This window comes from Trachemys scripta, chromosome 23 (assembly GCF_013100865.1).
Source record: "Trachemys scripta elegans isolate TJP31775 chromosome 23, CAS_Tse_1.0, whole genome shotgun sequence".
NCBI lineage: Eukaryota > Metazoa > Chordata > Testudines > Emydidae > Trachemys > Trachemys scripta.
Window position 1 is genome coordinate 8,585,360 of NC_048320.1, and position 19,008 is coordinate 8,604,367.

The window sequence follows — 19,008 nt, forward strand, 5'->3', positions numbered from 1 at the left end:
CCCCCCCCCGCACCTGAAGCTGCCCAGGGGGGTCCCCATGTCCCTCCCCTCCAGCAGCCCCCCCACCTGCAGACCGTGATGAGATTCTTCCTCTCCACGGCGATGTTCCTGGAAGAGGCTTTCTTGGAGGAGAGCCCGAGAGCCATGGCAGACTGGATACAGCTCGCTTCCATCCAATCCTCCAGCCGACCCCCCTCCTCTGCCCCCAGATCACCACCGCGATGCCCCCCCCTCCACCCACCTCTGATGGCTGGAGAATATTTCCCCCTCTTCCCCCACCTCCTCCCGACAATCCGCTCCACCCCCAGCTGATGGCGTGAAGCAGAAAACCCAAGGAAAGGGAGCTCTCCCTGGTGCTGATGCTCAAAGCAGCCCTCCCCCTGTAGGGAGGCCAGCCCCCTTCCCATGACGCGCTTGTAGGAAGGGCCAGCCCCCAGGCAGTGCTGGGGAGAGGCGGGGGCAGTCTCCAGGGTCCATGAGCCCCCCCAGCCCTGACTTTCAGGGGACCAGGAGCCACTCTCCAGTGGGTGGGTGTGTGTCAAAGGAAGGAGAATGTGTCTCTTTTGTTGCCCAAGAAGAGTTTTTAATTCATGAATGGGGGGAGTGGGAGGTAGGTAAGTGGAGCCCCTCTGTCTGTTCTCCCGGCTCAGGGCCAGGCCAAAGGCCTGAGCGCTTCATTCAGGAGCCAGCAGGCTCAGGTCTCGACTCCAAGGGGGATTTGAATAAGGGGGTCGAGATTCTGGAGCTGTGGACCGTGGAGGGAATGACTAAGGAATCCAAATTCCGCAGGGGGCAAGTCCCGTTTTTTGACGCGCACGCGGCTGAAGGAGGATTCCGGGCACAGTTTAAGTCAGACAACACGAACCAGAGCGCCCTGGGGGTATGCGTGGCATGGAGAGCAGGATCTGATCATTTAAGCTCACCCCAACAGTGGGACGGCTGAGCTGGAGATGAAGCTGCAGCCGCCGGAAATGGCTCCACTCGCTCACCCGCCATTTCCTTCACCCTCCGCACCGCAGAGAACGTGTGGATTATGCCCACAGGTTCCTCACTCACAGGATGGATAGGACGCAGGCTCCAGTTCCCAAGCTTCGATTACGTCACCAAAGCTTTTCAGAGCAAGAGAAAATGAACTGCCGTTCAGCGCTAGCCTGGCACCCACAGGGCCTGGGTTCCAGGCCAAGATCCCTGGGACAGTCCCTTCCCCATCTGTGAAATAGAGACAGTTATGAAGTATTCTAGCCCCGAGGAGCCCCAGTCCTGGTTCAGGCCCCATTGCGCTAGGTGCTGTACAAATGGAACAAAAAGACTGTCCCTGCTCTTAATACTCCTTCTCCAGGTCTCTTTGGAAACGCTTCAGAGCAGGGTCTTGCACCGTGTGTACGTACTGCACCTAGCACGCTGGAGCGCTGATCTCAGCCAGGGCCGGTGAACGATATACAAAGAATAAGGTGACTATAACAGCAACTTAGAAGCTTCTGCCCCTTGCTGCTCAGAGTGGGCATAGCACATAGTGTGTGATGGGCCTGATTCCGGTGCCACTTGACTCCCAGGGAGGTTTGCCCGGTGGGAGCAAGGGTAGGCCAGGCAGAGGGCTAGTGGCTGCCATTTGCCAAAGAGAAATCAAATGGGTGCGTCTCTTTATGGGGTTTTTTGGGAAGACACTTGGGGTGTGTGTGTTCTGCTACTGATTCTTCCTGCAACACCTTGTGCACCTCTTAATCTCTTTGTGCCTCAGTTTCCCCATCCAGAACACGGGGACAGCAGCGCTGCTCTCCCTATGTCATGGGGATGTCGGGAGGATCGGCGCATTAGAATTTGGGCGGTGCTCTGCTTTCAGAGCAGCCAGTAGTCCCCTAGGTAGAGATCAACACTCCAAAGCCCCTTGGTGCTCGACAGGGTGCTGAGAACACATTGCAGAGCGCGCAACGGTGGGCAGAGGGTTCTTCACCCCCCCCCCCAAATTCAAACCTAGTTTCTAGGCACCACAAGAGGAGCCCATGTGCCTCTTGCTAGTGAGGTGCTGAACAAGGGCCTTAGTCAATGGGATGTAGGCAGGTGCTTAAGGGCTTTGCTGGCTCAAGGGTTTGAAGGGATGATCCCGGCTGGGTGTGGGAGGGCAGCACGGCACAGCAAGGGTTAACGGAGTGTTCCCATCCCTAGAAGCACTTGCCAGGTCTCCCCGTCCTTTTTAAAGACCCGGCAGAGTCCCTGGTGACACGGAGGGAGTGGGGCGGTTGGTAGCGCGGAGATAACCTTGGATCCCTGGGCTCTCCCCACAGATAAAGCTAATCACACAGCTCTGTCTGTCGGTCTCTGCAGCAGAAGGCGGTCAGCCCCCACACCCAGCAAGTCTCACAGCCTGGCCTGGCCACCAGCCAGGCTCATCCAATGAAGCTATCCAGTGGCAGCCCTTGGTTTAGCTTGGCCATCAGGGACTGGATGCAGATGCCGGTCATTTTAAACCCAGGGCTCCAGAAGGGCCTGGCAGCTGTTTTACACCTGCCATGGAATGGGGTCTGGAGAGACTACAGAGAGTGGGGCCTAGTGGTTAGAGGCAGGGTCAGGCCTCCTGGGTTCTATACCCGTCTCTGGGAAGGAAGTGTGTCTAGTGGTTAGCACTACAGAAGCATATCCCCCCCCAGGGGGGGTGGGGGAGAGAGTTGCATTTTTAGAAAGCCCAGAAACAACCTTGATTTGCCAGAGCACTTTCCTCTGTGGTAACATGGGCCCCCCTTCCTCTAGGGCAGGCTGCAAATTGCCCAGTGCCACCTGCCACCTCCCCAGTCATTCCTCCGACCTTGCGAGCACAGGGCTCCCCTCCCATGGCACGAGTACAGGAGCAGGTCTTGGAATGCACATGTCCTGTGTGACCAGATGGGTCTCTTCCTCTGCATCCATTTCATGTGAGAGCGAGAGAGAGACAGACACACCCCTCCCCACCTCCCTTCAGCTCAGTCACCATTTCTCCCACACTGCAGGCTGGTTTCTGTTCCCCCTCGATTTCCTGATGCAGCCTCCAAGCCCACCAGTGAAACAGTCAGATGGGCATCGAGTGCATGTACACACAACCCCCTCCCCGGTGCCCCTCTGAGCTGCCAAACGGAGAGGGCTGGAGCACCGACATCCTCTCTCCTGCCCCTTCCCTCTGTCTTTCTCTCCCACCTAGATAAAGTAGCAGCGGGCTTGTGACTTGCATGCAAGTCTCTGCTGCAGACACCCGGCATCACCACCCCAAGCATTCAAAACAAGTCAGGAGTCAGCCCTTCAAAAAGCACAAGATCAGCTTAAAATCGTGAGATTTTAAGTGATGAACAAGGTCAGATTTTTTTTGCAGCCGGGCGTTGGAAGCTTTTGGAGTCTCATTTTTCAAGCTTTTCTCCATAGCTGGGGAGGGGCAGGGGGCTAGAATCTTATTTTGTAAAGAAAAGACGTGATGGCTGAGAGTCTCATGTAAACATGACTCAGGAGTTGGGGGCTTTAAGAAACCCCCCAAAACACAACTCATGGAAGTTCAGAGGTTACAGAGCCAGAAGGGACCACCGGGAGCCTGCAGTCCGGTCTCTGCATCACGCAGGCCATAGAACTTCCCTGAATTCATTGGGCAGCCGTCACAGATCCATCTGACCATTTAAGCTCATCCCAGTAGTTTACATCAGCACAAACATCTGTATCTGCGAGAGGGCTGCTAGCTCCAGGGAATCCCTTTGTGGCCAAGGGGGACTCTATAGAAGCCCTGTCTCCATTTCCACTTCTCAGCCTGCTTCATAGATTGAAAACCAGTCAGGACTATTTTTAATCATCCAGTCTCACCTCCTCCCTTGCTAAAGCCAAGGGATCCACCCAGGGAGTCTCTGGCAGAACAGGGATTTGAACCCAGGTCTTGGGCAGCCTAGACTAATGCCCTAACCACCAGCCCGGCCTTCCTCTCCAGCCCTGTCTTTTCTCCACCACCCTTCCTCAGCTACCAAGACTTGCAGCTTGGCCCCCCACCAGAGTCCTGAACTAGAAGGCCACACCTTCTAGAGTAACCACATCCAAAAGGGAACTCAAAATAACAGCTTGTCTACCCAATCCCTCTTACCTGTGGGTCAGTCTGTCCTCTGGCCTGCCTGGAGTCTTGCCTTGCCCCAGGGCCACCTTCTCTTTGGCTCAGAGAGGTCAACAGGCAAACCCAATCTGCTACTGTCCTAGTCTTGCAGGGTGTGTTTACACTGCACCCAGGAGCAAACCTCCCAGCCACTTCAACGGACTCCTGCTCTCAGGGCTTATGTGGGACATAGACAATCCTACAGGAGCCTTCCCCTTTTCAGCAAGCTTCTCTCAGGACCCAGCCCTGCCCTCTCTCTCTTATTTATCCCAGACGCCTGATTGAGTCACATGGCCTATTTTCTCTACCTGCCGAGGCAAGGGAAGTATCTGCTACAGGTGGGGCTGAATCATCTCCCCTTAAAGGGCCAGCCAGCCTGTGGCAGGACCCACTGTCCCACAGAGATGTATTTACACTGGGGCAAACATCCCTAGGCAGGGGTGGATCCTGCAGACAGACCACCCCTCCCGCTGCGTGTCTGGTGCCTTGTCTCCGTGGGGCATTTGCTGCGACTATCCCGGCCGTCGCATGCCCACGCGGACACACCCGTGGTATCCGTGCTCTAGTGAAGACAAGCCTCTGACAACAGCCGGGGCTTTTCCCACTGTGCCGTCTGGGCCTGTCCTGGGCCTGGGGAGCCATATGACAAAGCCAAGGGTGGACAAGGCTCACCTGCCGTGGGCTTCTGTCTCACGCTCGCTGTTGGGTGGGACATGGCGGCTGAGCAGGGCCAGGCTGTGGATTCACTGCGCCTTCGACCAGCCGGCTGATCATGCTGACACGGTGTATTGATAACCTCTGGGGCCAAATGGGCCAGGGCGACATTGGCGATGGCCGATCGGGTGTCTGCACTGACTTAACCCTTTGTGGGCAGGTCGTCTCTCCCACCCTTTGATCGAATGGAAAGAAAGCAGCTGGATCCCAAAGACCCATGTGTGTGAGCCAGACCTTATTCCTCTGCACTGTGGTGTGGGTTGTAACACTCAGGGCTTTGAAATGGCTCCAGGCTGTTTCCTGTTTCTTGTACAGTTTCGGGGCACGGGGGTTCTCCTGCCCCTGTCCCTCCATGTCCGATCTCTGCTCCTGTCTGTTTCCTGAGCTCTGCCCTTTCAGCTGGGAGCCATACACCCCATGCTCTCCTCCTCAGACTCAAGCCAGGGCGGAGAGGTGTCTCACACAGGTGACAGCCAGTCGCTGACGCAGAGGCGGTGCTAGTCCATTGGGGGCCCTAAGCAGGAATATTTTGGGGGGGTCTGCCCCACATACAACACATACTACAAAAGCGAATGGGGCCCCTGGAGCTGCTCCGGGCCCTAAGCAGTTGCTTGGTCTGCTTATGCCTAGCGCTGTGCAATAAAACCCACTTTGAGGGGGCGCGAGAGAACTGCAGTTGCAGGGGGCTGGCGATAAGCTCAGTGACATCGGGGTGCACTGGGGCTTCCTTGAATGCAGGGGGTTCAGGTGGGATGGACCCCCCCCATCTCTAGTTGCATATTTTACTTTGAAAGCATCTGTACCCGGTGAGGACTGAGCCTGTGCAAAGGGGAAGCTGGTGCTGGGGGCCCCTGAGTCAGAGGGGGTGGCCCTCGGTCACTTACAGAGCTCCAGGGAGGTCTGTTCACTCACCCCCATTCGTTCACCCCACACTCACATCCCCACGTGGATGCCCCCGACGCGCACTCTCACACCAGGTCACTCACACTAACGAGTCACGGGTCCCCGGAGCCTGACGTGCGTGGGCTGGTCCCCAGAGGTGTGCCCACACACTAGCTCACAATCTCCCACCCGCACAAAGGCACGGCGTGCGTGCACAGCCCTGCTACACCCACCCAGTCCCCCACGCCCAGGCAGCTCATGCACAGAGCTCACCCACATTCCACCCACCTCTCCCCTGCCAAGCTGCCAGAAAGGCGCCGTATCATCCCTGGCTTGTTCTCCTGTCTGTAAGAGATAGAACGAGGGGTTGTGGTGTCCCTGGAACTCGGCTCCCGCAAGGGGCTGCACAGAAAGCAGAGAGCTGCTTTTTAGCCTTTGTTACGCGTGTCGCAGACACAGGTCGTCCATGCAGCTTAAAATAAGTGGATGGTGCAAAATCAGTCTGTGCAGAGTAGCGTCACGCTGGCCAGGTTTCGTTCGATTTGGCATCAGCTGCCGATCAGTTGGGTGACTGAAACACATTTTTCCTGCTGTCTCTTGTCCCTCCGAGGTGCGTCCACTCCACGACAGCCTGTGAAATCTAGAACAATTTGCACTGATGTGCTCCTGTGCTTTTCAACCACCGACCTCAAAGGGCTGTGCAGAGGTGGGGAGGGGCTGACCCTGTTTTACAGGTGGGGAAACTGAGGCACGGAAAAGGCAGATGTGATTTTCCCAGGGCCGGCGCTTCCATTTAGGTGACCTAGGTGGTCACCTAGGGTGCCAGGATTTGGGGGAGTGGCATCTTGCGGCCGTTGGCGGCAATTCGGCGGTGGAGGGTCCTTCTGCGCTCCAGGTCTTCGGCGGCAATTCTGCTGTGGGTCCTTCACTCGCTCCGGGACCCACCGCTGAAGTGTCCCAAAGACCCAGGAGCGCGGCAGGACCCCCCCCACCGCAGAATTGCCGATGACGACCGGGAGCGCGGAAGGCCGATGACGACCTAGGGCGCCAAAAAGCCTGGCGCCGTTCCTGGATTTTCCCAAGGTTACGCAGGGCACAGGTGGGAATGGACCTGGGGATTACAGTGGACGAGAAGCTGGAGATGAGTCAGCCGTGTGCCCTTGTTGCCAAGAAGTCTAATGGTATATTGGGCTGTACTAGTAGGAGCATTGCCAGCAGATCGAGGGAAGTGATTATTCCCCTCTATTCGGCACTGGTGAGGCCACACCTGGAGTATTGCGTCCAGTTTTGGTCCCCCCACTACAGAAGGGATGGGGACAAATTGGAGAGAGTCCAGCGGAGGGCAATGAAAATGATCAGGGTTGGGGCACATGACTTATGAGAAGAGGCTGAGGGAACTGGGGTTATTTAGTCTGCAGAAGAGAAGAGTGGGGGGGATTTGATAGCAGCTGTCAACTACCTGAAGGGGGGTTCCAAAGAGGGTGGAGCTCGGCTGTTCTTGGTGGTGGCAGATGACAGAACAAGGAGCAATGGTCTCAAGTTGCAGTGGGGGAGGTCTAGGTTGGATATTAGGAAACACTATTTCACTAGGAGGGTGGTGAAGCACTGGAATGGGTTACCTAGGGAGGTGGTGGAATCTCCATCCTTAGAGGTTTTTAAGGTCAGGCTTGACGAAGCCCTGGCTGGGATGATTTAGTTGGGGATTGGTCCTGCTTTGAGCAGGGGGTTGGACTAGATGACCTCCTGAGGTCTCTTCCAACCCTGATCTTCTATGATTCTACGAATTTAATCCTAGGCCAGCGCCCTGTCCGGGCCACCATGCTGCCTCTCTCACCCTAGGCGTGATCCAGAGTCGGATGCCCAAGCATGGACCACACGCCAGCCCCAGGCATGTCACAGAGCTGGAAATGGACACCCAGGGAGGCTAATAGCCTGGAATCAACAGGAAAGGCAAATACTTGATCCCTCTGGGAAGCAGCCCAAGATTCCCTAGTCAGTCAATGGCAGAGCTGGAGAACCCTCTTCCTCTGCCTATAATGCCGTGTCCCCTGGCCACGGTGGCATGGAGAGAACCTAGTGGTTGGGCTGGGTTTACCGGCTTTACCAGCCAGGAGGGCTGGGTGGGGTTTGTATCACTCTGCTATTGCTGCAAGAAGGGCCAAAAAGGCAGGCACCGGGAATGAGCGCTATGGCGCATTGATGCTCTGGACATTTGGGGTCCACAAGGTCTCTGCTGAGATGCCAGTTGGAGGGATGCAGCTGAGCATTCTGGGTATGACCGGGCAGCCTGCACCGGCTCTGCAGCTGAGCATTCTGGGTACGTCCGGGCAGCCCGCGCCGGCTCTGCAGCTGAGCATTCTGGGTACGTCAAAACGTAATGCCCCTGCCATGCTGCTGCATGGTCCCAGCAGTGCCCAGCGCTCTCTGCAGCAACAAGGCCCTGCAGACTGTGCCGAGGGACCCTGGATTTTGCAGCGGGCTGGACGTTCTCCGCTACTGCACAGGTTTCTGCGGAACTGAACCTGCAAATAAAGGATGTGATCAGCAGCCTGATCTCTTGTTATTTATTTTCAGATTAAATACAGTTCCCGTCGTTCTTCCCCGACATTGTGAGCATGCCACAGATTTTGTAGTTACGCACCCATAACTGCACGGTGGGGAGAGCTGGCAGCTCGGCCATCTCTACACGGGTCGCTCTCGATTTTCTCACAACCACAAGGGCTAGAAAGGTGATTCAGGAAGAAGAAATGAAAGCTCACAGCCTACACCTGCAGTGTAGGGTGGCTCCCATGGCAGATTCCAGGCTGCCAAATCAGAGACGACACAAGACTCCGGTTCTAGATCCATCCGGGTAGAACATGCCGGCCATGATGTTGGACATTCCAGGCACATCCTGGTAGATCATGCATGCGGCGCTACCGTACGGGCAGGTAAAACACATCTAGAACACTTGGCCGCCTGGCAGGTGTGTCCTACCTGGATGCGGCTGGGCCGTTCAGCAGCATGACAGGTGAGCTCTACCAGGATGTGCTATTTGGCAATACATTGGGTACGTTCTGCCTTGACATACCTAGAACCCATGGCTGCACAGGTAGAACATCCAGGTAGAACAACCCTGTTGTGCCGGGGAATGTTTCAAACACATCCACGCAGAATGTGCCTGGAACCTGCCCCCAAAGCCCAGTGAAGTCAATGGGAGTGTTTCCTTCGACGTTAACAGGCCAGGGAGTGGGCCAGGCCCTGAGTGGGCTACTGAGCACTGCACGTCCAAACACCGGGTGTGATGCCAAGCGCACTGGGCGCGTGCTATGCCACTGGGCTACTCCTGGATAACCGTGGTATGGACAGAGCCAGTAAATACAGACACCCGTGCAGTGAAATCTGCAGGACCGGAGCCCTGGCTTCAAATGCCTCCCATAACGTCAGCCCGGGAGATGCCTCACCAGAAGCATTTTTTTTTTAAATCAACAAAACTCGAGAAGGCTTCCACCCAGGGCTTTCCCCAAAGGGAATCCCCAGAAAGTGGTAAACAAGATATTGCAAGGACACGAGCTGGGCCATCAACACGACCCACCAACAACAAAAAAGAAAAAAAAGAAAAAGAAAAGTGCATTAAACCTAATTTAAAAAGTCAGTGAAGTTAGTAGCAGGCGAGAGAGATGGAGGCTCAGGGCGGGGGGCTGGGCAAGGTGGCGGCCACGGCCAGGGGCAGGGTGGGGAAGGCTAGGTTCTGCAAGATGGTCTCTCCAGATAGCGCTGTTTATGGGGCCGCAGGAAGGGTGAATCTCTCAGCGGCAGGGGAGCGCGCCGGGCTGGTGGGCCAGAGAGATTAGGGAGGTGAGCATGACTCAGGAGTTTGGAGCGCCTCCGGTTCGATCGCGGGTCTCTTTACCATCTCCCTGGGTGGCAGACGACCACAGCTGAGCCAGGGCTCCAGGAGGAGAACCCAGCTGGCAGGCTTTGCAGGCTTCTCAGGATCCCACCGGTAGGTCAGTTCGCTCATTCGCTCGCCCTTGGGGTGGGGAGCGTGGCTGAGTGGGTGGAGTCGGGGGAGAGGGGTGTTGGTGTCTTCACCTGGGGGAGCTTAGGGAGGGGAAGGGCCATGAGGGCAGCTCACTGGTCTCTCCAGAGGGAGTTGGGCTGGCAGAGGTTTCTTTGGGGTTTGAGATCGGCTAAGGAGATGATCTGCTCGGAGGTCGGAAAGTCTGTGTGGCGCCTTCGCCCCAGGAACGCTGTGGGGTTTGGAGACTGTTCGGAAGTCCTTAGCTGTAGACTCACAGCGCCAATTACCAGCCTGGCTAGTGTTAGCCCCTAATCCTCATCAGAGGCCAAGCGGAGCCATCACCCCCCCTCTCAGATCCCTCCCCCATATTTCCCGTTGGATACGGGGTTCCCCGCCATTTCTTGTGCTCAGCTGGTGTGTCTTCCGGGCAGCCGCCTTGCAGTGACGGTGCTGGCCGTGACTCGGGTGACCAGATGTCCCGATTTTATAGGGACTGTCCCCATAGTCGGCGTTTTTTCTTATATGGGCGACTATTACTCCCCGCCCCGGTCCCGATTTTTCACACGTGCGATCTGGTCACCCCAGCTGTGACTTTAGGCACATGGGTGCCGTGCCCGGGTCACTGAGACCAGAGTCTGCCCCTTGGCATGTAAAGATATTGGGGGGCTGGTCACAGAGCTTTGCGTGAAAGGGGCTTTCAAGAGCTCAGACCAGCAGGGGAGGGAGGGTAGCCACAGAAGCGGAGTTGGCTGGTCAGCCTGCCTGGGCATGGCGTCCCCGATGACCTTCCCGGGGTGGATGGAGGGTCCTGCTGGAGTTGCAGGGCCGAGGCTGGGGTTCGGCAGGAGAACGGGGAAGCTGAGCATGCCCCGAGGCCTACTGTTGCCTCCATCCAACTGCTGCGCTCCTGCGGCCCGGCCTTCCCCCTTGGGCTTGGGAGTCGGAGGGGCTGGTTGGCTTTCCAGGGTTGGCTGACACACCTCGAAGCCCAGAGCTGGGGGGAAGCTGCGAATCACCCCAGCTTGGCTTAGCTTGCCTGGAGACCTGGTTCTCTGGCAGCCACCCCAGCCCCGTGCCAGGGCTTGGGGGCAGGGAGAAGTGGCCACCTTGGTGCGTTTTCTCCATGAGGACGTTGGTTGTTCAATGGCTGTTGCTTATGAGGTGCTCAGAAGGGCACAGGCTGCGAGGCAGGTGGCATCGCACGGCTCTATACTGTGGCACTGGCAATATAGATTCTATACTGTGGGTCGCAGGGCTCTATATTGTGGCACTGGGGGTATAGAGTCTATACCAGGGGTAGGCAACCTATGGCACGTGTGGCCGAAGGCGGCACACGAGCTGATTTTCAGTGGCACTCACACTGCCCGGGTCCTGGCCACCCGTCCAGAGGGGTTCTGCATTTTAATTTAATTTGAAATGAAGCTTCTTAAACATTTTAAAAACCTTATTTACTTTACATACAACAATCCTTTAGTTCTATATTATAGACGTATAGAAAGAGACCTTCTAAAAAGGTTAAAATGTATGACTGGCACGCGAAACCTTACATTAGAGTGAATAAATGAAGACTCGGCACACCACTTCCGAAAGGTTGCTGACCCCTGGTCTATACTGTGGGTCACAGGGCTCTATACTGTAGCACTGGAGGTATAGAGTCTATACTGTGGGTCGCAGAGCTCTATACTGTGGTACTGGAGGTATAGAGTCTATACTGTGGGTCGCAGGGCTCTATACTGCAGCAGGGAGGGTCTCAGTGCCGTATTTGGTGCCGGGGGCAGGGGGTACAGGGTCTGTACTGTGGGTCACTATTATACACTGTGGCATCAGTGTCATTTGCTGGGTCAAGGGATGTCAATCATTCCAGCACCTGAGCCCTGCTGAGGGGGAGAGATAGCCCCTCCGCCATCTCCCCCCTTCCCTTCCCCCACCCCCGTCTCTGCCCTTTCCCACTGTCGGTTCTTTTTGTGCCGTTTCACCCCTGCCCCAATCTGGGCTCTGGCTGGTCACGGCTCAGGCTGTGGTTTAACTGGCGTGTCTCCCGGGGGGGGCACAGAGCTGCCCCTCCTTTGGGGATTCCTGGAGCTGGGCTACTAACGGGCTAACAAGGCCATTGCCAATAACTAGGGGAGGGACCCAGGTACATATTGACCCCCTAGCAGGGAAGCAGGGAGGGGAAGGGAGGGGAGTGGGGGTTGACTGCACAGATGGGCTCAGCCCCTGGACTATCAGCACAGTGCAGAACACAGCAGCCAGGTGCTGATGCAATACCCCCCCAAGTGCCTGGAACGCCTTTTACTCCAAAGCATTTTGCAAACCCACTGCTGAAATGCAGCCAGCTCTGGGGTGGGGCGTGGAGCTGTTCTACTGTGCACAGCCAGGCCACGCGAGAGCTGCAGGGCAAAGACAGAAGGATCTGTGGGCGTCTAGAGTGTCACAGTCAGAAGTGGGGCAGTGGGTTAAAACCGCCCGCTCTCGCAAAAAGAAAACGTGTCGTGGCGTCGTCAACGATCAAGCCAGGACGGATTTGACGCAGCATCTCCAGCCGCGCAGCACCTGCTAGCGCCAAGCACGGGCGTTGGCTCAGTGCTGGCTCAGACGGCAAAGTGCCATCGGCTGAGTGACGCCCTGCCAGCCCTGGGGATTGTCAAGCTTAGCCACAAAGCGCGGCCCAAGAGGATGAACTGACAGGCTCTCCGGGTGTAGACCCTGTGTCACCTTGGGAGCTCACGCCATGCACTATGACCCAGGTCCTGTCTGCACACACGTGACAGATCCCCAGTAGCACACGGAGCTGCTGGGCTTACGGTTATCCCGGTATCAGTCATGCCAGCAGGCAGGCAATACAAGTCTGGACCCCAAATGCTTCCCTACCCCTTTCTCCCTCTAGCCCACCAGCCACCTACCAGGTTGGCCACGTCTTCAATGAATTCCCCGGGATATTTATCCTGCGTTTTCCCTGGGTTTGTCCCATCTCCTACGAGGCTGCAGCGAGCTTGCTAGTCGTCTGCAGTATCCTGTGACAGGGACCCTCCAGTCTCCCCCCTACACTGCTCCCATGGGCAACTCCTTCCTATTGGCTGGTAGGGACGGGGGGCTCTGAAAATTCATCCCGGAGACAGCCCAGTTCCACCCTCTGCTCCTGCGTCTCTGAGACAGGCAGGAGCAACTAACGATTTGAACAGGCTAATGCCAGACTAGCTGGGGCCCAGACCCTGAGCGCCCCTGAGGCCGCTCACCGGAGTGGAGAGCTACAGGCCTGGGCCCAGCCAGCTCTGAAAGTGGCCTGAGTACATCTGGCAAAGGATGGACCAGGCGAGGCAAGATTTTGCCTTCAGGCAAGTGTGAGACAGTGGGTTAGTGAATGATTATGTCGCCTTCTAGTGGCGGACCCCAGCTACTGCGCTAGCCGGCTGCTTCCAGAACCCTGCTTTTCGCTCAGAGGTCTGCACTGTCCTCTGGTGCTGGGTGGTCCCAGGTTTGATTCTCACTCACGAGCCGGGTGACTGTACGGTGTGTGCCTGGCTGCAGCTTGTTGAAACGGGGCTCCCAAGAAACTGGTGTCAAAGACAGGCCAGGCAGCCAGTTCGCACGGGGCCAAAGCCGCGTTAGAACCTAAATTCACAAAATGCATTGATCAGCAAGGAAACAGACACACCCTGTGTAGGGCATGGAAACAGACCTTCACGGTACGCTTTAGCCTTGGTGCTCGCTGGCTGGCTAAGACCTGCTGCAAACCAGTTTATCTGGGATTACGATGTGCCGAGGACCCAAGGTTGGATCAGCATTTGGGATATGAACTCTCCCAGGTTTTTTGCAGGGGGGGAGAGACCTCTGGATGTGCTACATCTGGGGTTCCCGTATGATTTGTTAGAGAAATGAGCTGGTGTCCTGATATTTGCTATTGGATCTGGGTCTGAACTGGCCCCATGCTCTGGCTCTCCTCCCGCTCCTATTACAGTAGGGAATGAGAGAGCTGGGTTGAATCCAGACTCCCTTGTAGTTCAGGGCTTGTGGTTCCACAGGCTGGTTTGGGCAGGTCTTTAAGGCTTCCTCAACACACAGAGGTTGCACCAGTTTAATTTAAACCCTTTTTGAAACTGGTGCACACCTGTGGGCACACTCCTGTACTTATTTTGGTTTAGCTTGAACCTGTTCCTGATCAGTTTAAACTAAATCAAATAAGCCCGGTGTAAACCAAAGCTGGAGCGTCCACACAGCCTTTGGGTTTCAAACTTGGTTTCAAACCCCATTTTAAGTTAAACCAGTGCCACTCTGCAAGCCCTGGTCCGGAGGTCAATGCAGACACGGCCTAAACCCGTTGCCTGGGTGCACTCAGTCCCTCTGCAGCCCAAGGTGGGTTACACACTGGGGAGCTGTGGGTTGGTACGCGGCTCTCACCTGTACTGGGGACTCGTTGAGTGACCCAGAGCAAACCACTGCGCCTCGTTTCCGCTGTTATTACCTTAAACATCAGCGTAGCAAACGCGTGGCATTGGGGAGCGGGGCTGTGTCACAGGAGTGAATGACTCCCCGTGCGACTCTGTGCTAAGGGGGAGAGGGGCATAGGGACATGACACCCCCAAATGTGCTAATCGCAAACCTCAAAATAAACAGTTCCCAGAAGCCCAGAAAGCTCAGATGGAAAGGCAAACACCATCTGTACGTGGGTGGCCGTCAGCGGGGACGGACAGATGGCACCAGGGATAGAGGCGCATCCTACGGCACACGCCGCCAGCCCTGACAAAGGAGCCAGAACTTTATTACACGAATCTCTTGAGGCTCCAGCTGAGACACGGGCCCGACGTGCCAGGCGCTGCACAGGCGGACTGAGAGACGGAGCTCAGGCTCAGATCCTCAAAAGTATTTAGGGGCCTAACTCCCATAGAAATCACTGGGAATTAGGCACCTCAAGAGCTTTGAAGATCTGGGCCTGACAGTCTAACGAGACCAGGCAGATAATGGATTATTACTGTACAGATGGGGAATGGAGGCCCAGGGAGATGAAGGGCCGGATTTCCGCTAGGTGGGGTGCATAGCACTTTTGGAAAACCTGGCCCTTGGAGTTTTGCCCAGTGTCACACTGGGAGCCTGGGTAGTGCTAGGAACTGACCCCCACTATCCTGAGTCCCAGCTCAGTGCCTGATCCACAAGATCCCCCCTCTTCCCAAAGCCAGCCATGCACCTGCAGAGTAGGCCTGGATCCACGACTGTGCCTACGTGCTGGGATGCTGCAGAGAGGGCCAGGAGAACCCGGGGTAAGCCATGTCTATGGGGAGCAGGGGCTGCCGTAAAGGATCCCTGCAATCCGGTATTCTGCAGGGGCAGCATGGAGATCCCCGGCATGAGCTACCACGCCAGGCCTACCCCACGTGGTACCTGCCATTCCTGCCATGCGTTTCTTCCCTTTGCCTTTTCAGAGATTGGGGCCGATCGGGTGATGCTGCTTCCGGGCTGAGTGCTGGGACAGAACAAGAGACCCAGGGAGAGGGACAATACGCAAAAAAACCATGGAGGATCCGGGACAGGTAGTGGAAACTCAGAGTCAGACTAGATCACGGCCCCACTCAGTCCAACCTGCCCCACTGCTCCCTGCCTTCCTCAGGGCAACCCTGCAGAGACCCTGCTTCACACAGTGCCACCATCCCCCGCGGGGAATCCCTGCACGGACACCCTGCTTCACACCCTGCTACCATCCCCCACGGGGAATCCCTGCACGGACACCCTGCTTCACACCGTGCTACCATCCCCCACGGGGAATCCCTGCGCGGACACCCGGCTTCACCCTGGGCTACAGTCCCCATAGAGGAATCACATCAGAGCATTCCTCTGCATCCCAGAATAGATAAAATAAATTAATGGAGATATTTTCTCTCTTAGAACTGGAAGGGACCCTGAAAGGTCACCAAGTCCAGCCCACTGCCTTCCCTAGCGGGATTAAGTACTGATTTTTGCCCCAAGGGGCCCCCTCAAGGACTGAACTCATCACCCTGCATTTAGCAGCCCAATGCTCAAACCACTGAGCTACCCCTCAGCCCTAGTTGCCCCCTGTGTCTCAGAGCTGCTGCCCAGGGGTGCAGCTGCCCTGGTTGTGCTGCCCAACACCGGCACAGCTAGTGACCATGAAGAGTGTTCTCCTTCCTCCCCTTAGGAAGATTATGAAGCTGAGATGAAGAGCAGGCTGGATGAAGAGGGCTACCGGGACCCCGAACTGAAGCAATCAAACATGTCCCTCGATGAACAAGGCAGTGAGTAACCCGAACGCTCATAGTTCATTAAGGGTCACCAGGGGGGTTCGGGTTCCCTTGCGATGGGACATTCTCAGCACCACGGACAGCTGTTTGTAGCAATGTCGCTTGAGGGGATGACGGAAGGGGGGGTCGTCAAGGTACATGCTCCAGGGCATGCACTGCCTGCCTGGGGAGAGATCAGGAAGGAATTCTCAGCCCTCCCATGTCACCCCATGAGCTCGGTGCACTATGAAGGGTTCTGATGCCCTCATGGTCACTGCTGGATCTCCTGCACTCCTGGGGGCCGTGGCCAGCACGGGTGGTGAACTCCGGGTCAGCAGTGAGCTAGGTGCATTGTGGAGGGCACCAACACACCAGGCACTGGCTGCCGCTGGAGATGGGCTATCAAGCTAGAGTGAGCAAGGGTTCGATCAAGTATCTGGGAAATCTTACGTCCCTTGGGACTGTGTCTGTTCCGGTGGCGTGGGCGCCGGTATCTCAGGGTCCAGGGTTATGATATGCTGTATATATATCAGAGTAGAGGGCTCTGCACGGTGCATAAACGGCATATATACCTCCGGGTATAAGGGTTATGACATGCTGTATCTGCGCCGAGGTACATGGTTCTGAGGCCGTGTGTATTGTTTGCGTGGACAGTGTATATAAACAAAGCATAGCAGAATCATACAGTGTGAGGCTGGAGAGGACCTTGAGAAGTCGTCTAGTCCAGGCCCCTGAGCTGAGGTAGGGTCATGTAAACCTAGACCATCCCCAGCACGGGTTTGTTCTTAAAAACCTCCAGTGCCGCGGATCCCAACAATCTCTCTTGGAAGCCTGTTCCAGAGCTCCGCTACCCTGACAGTGAGAAAGTTTTTCCTTATATCGAACCGAAATCTCCCTCGATGCAGATTAAGCCCATTCCGACTTGTCCTACCTTCAGTGGACGTGGAGAAGAATTGATCTGGTCCTCTCGATAGCCTGCAAATATGTTATCAGATTCCCTCCGTGATCTTCTTTTCTCAAGATGAAAGACGCCCAGTTTTTCTACCCTTCCCTCAGAGATCAGGTTTCCTAAATCGTTTATCGTTTGAGTGTGTACATACAGGGCTGGTGGTTCTCTTTCTCCTCCCTTTGCCTGCCCACCAACCAGCCTCCCTGCCTTGCGGTTTGCTACCCCTGCAATCTCAAGTGGTCCCCTCATTGCAGTTTGCTGCTCCCCCTGGCTGGCATAGTCCCCGATATAGATATGTTGCAGAACAAAGTGTTACATTCACAAGGAATGTTGCACAAATCCACAAAGAAGAATTTGGCCAGCTCTAACTGTGAAATCGATGTATTAAAGTCCTGTGAATAATAACTCTGTTGTAGGAATATCTAGGAACCATATAGATGGGCGTAAAGACGGGGGGGTTAGAAATAGCCAAGGCAGAGCTGAATTGGTGGGCAGAGTGCAGGGGAGGCGATCACCGGGGCGTGATTAATGCAGTCGCTCAGGAGATTGTTACTACAGCTGGGTGAGTGTGTACAAACAGAGAGGGAGAGCAAGGCAGGATAGTCTAGTGGTCAGAGCATAGATTAGGGCTCAGGAGATTTTCCCAGCCCGGTCACAGACTTCCTGTGCGGCCTTGGGTGAGCTATTTAACCTGCACTGTTCCCCAGCTGAAAAGTGGGGATAATGCTCCCCAATTTCACAGGGGAACTGGGAGGATGGAATCCATCGGGGATGCTCAGATCCCGGACTGAGGAGGGTCCTCTGCGTCCCTCGAGAGAGGTGGATATTTGGATTTGTAACGACTAGTTGCTTGGCCTGGGAAAGCCGTAATTCCCAGCTGTTAGGTCAACAACATGCTCTGTTTGCAGCTCTGACGTTATTCCCGGGGTCAATGGCTTTTACTCTGCCAAGCTGCGGGGCTCCTTCCTTGCAGCCTAGGAACTTGGCAGCTCTGTGCTAGGCAGGTCCTGGGACGTACCCTTTGGGCAGAAGGGATGCTGCAAGCAAATCCAGTTGCTTGTTCTGCCTCTTAGCTGTGTAGCGACGCCTCCCTTTGCTGTCTGAGTCAGATCTCCCAGGATAAGTCGAGCCAGGCTGGCTTAGTGCTTGGACAGGAGACCTGCAGGAAGTGGCTTGATGAGTCAGTAGGCAGTGCTGGAGCCAATACCCAAGTGCGATGTCAGCGTGTGTTGTGCTGCTGAAGGGACCAGCTTTTATATGAGACATAAAACTGGACTCCTGCCCCTTTGTGCTCGTTAATGATCCCCTGGCACCTTCTTTAAGGAGTATTCTGCACTGGTGTCCTCACTGCACGCTGGCCTGGGTGATTACATTTACTCACCAACATTTCCTGCATCACTTCCGGTCCTCGACTGTTGTGCAGAGCTAATCGGCGGCTGTGTTCCACCCCAGAGGTGGCTGCATTCTTATGCCAGGTGGAAAGACACCTAGGAATGTCACAAGGTTTATAATTAATTAACATCTGTAAAACACGTTGTGGTCGTTCAATGAAAGGAGAAGGGCACAGTGTTACGTGCGAGTGGCCACACTGGGTCAGACCAATGGCCCATTAGCCCAATATCCTGGCTCTGACAATGGCCAGTGCCAGATGCTTCAGAGAAAATGAACAGAACAGGGCAATTTCGAGTGATCCATCCCCTGTCGTCCAGCCCCAGCTTCTTAGAGCCTGAGTTGCATTCCTGACTGTCTTGGCTAAGAGCCATTGATGGGCCTAGCCTCTATGAGCTTATCTAGTTCTTTTTTGACACCTGTTACACTTTTGGCCTTCACAACATCCCCTGGCGAGGAGTTCCACAGGTTGACTGTGCGTTGTGTAAAGTACTTGCTTAATGTTTGTTTCAGTCCTGCTGCCTGTGAATTTCATCGGGTGACCCCTTGTTCTTGTGGTAGGTGAAGGGGTCAATAACACTTCCCTGTTCACTATCTCCACACCAGTCACGATTTTATAGCCCTCTATCATATCGCCCTCCCTTCACAGGCACCGACTTGCTTCTTTCCTGGTGGGCGCTCCACCCCCTTCCGTCCCGCCCCCACTTTAACCCTTCCCCCAAGGCCCCACCTTTACTCCGCCTCTTCTTGC

The 19,008-nt window shown here is 55.6% G+C and overlaps 2 protein-coding genes across 5 annotated transcripts in view; one reads left to right on the forward strand and one right to left on the reverse strand.

Annotated features, from left to right (window-relative positions):
• RUNDC3A (RUN domain containing 3A) overlaps window positions 1–208 on the reverse strand; it is a 23,019-nt gene extending 22,811 nt beyond the window's left edge. For all 3 annotated transcript variants that reach the window (XM_034756236.1, XM_034756237.1, XM_034756235.1), the window contains exon 1: window positions 67–208. In XM_034756236.1, coding sequence (XP_034612127.1) covers window positions 67–173 — 107 coding nt within the window. In that variant the 5' untranslated portion in view covers window positions 174–208. The remainder of the gene's footprint in view (window positions 1–66) is intronic.
• Window positions 209–9,518: 9,310 nt separating this feature from the next.
• The window catches only part of SLC4A1 (solute carrier family 4 member 1 (Diego blood group)), a 39,536-nt gene continuing 30,046 nt past the window's right edge, over window positions 9,519–19,008 (forward strand). Inside the window, exons 1-3 of one of the 2 annotated variants that reach the window (XM_034755724.1) lie at window positions 9,519–9,671; window positions 15,107–15,214; window positions 15,838–15,934. In XM_034755724.1, coding sequence (XP_034611615.1) covers window positions 15,197–15,214; window positions 15,838–15,934 — 115 coding nt within the window. In that variant the 5' untranslated portion in view covers window positions 9,519–9,671; window positions 15,107–15,196. Of the gene's footprint in view, window positions 9,676–15,106; window positions 15,215–15,837; window positions 15,935–19,008 lie in introns of both variants that reach the window. The other variant, XM_034755725.1, reaches the window with a different exon arrangement.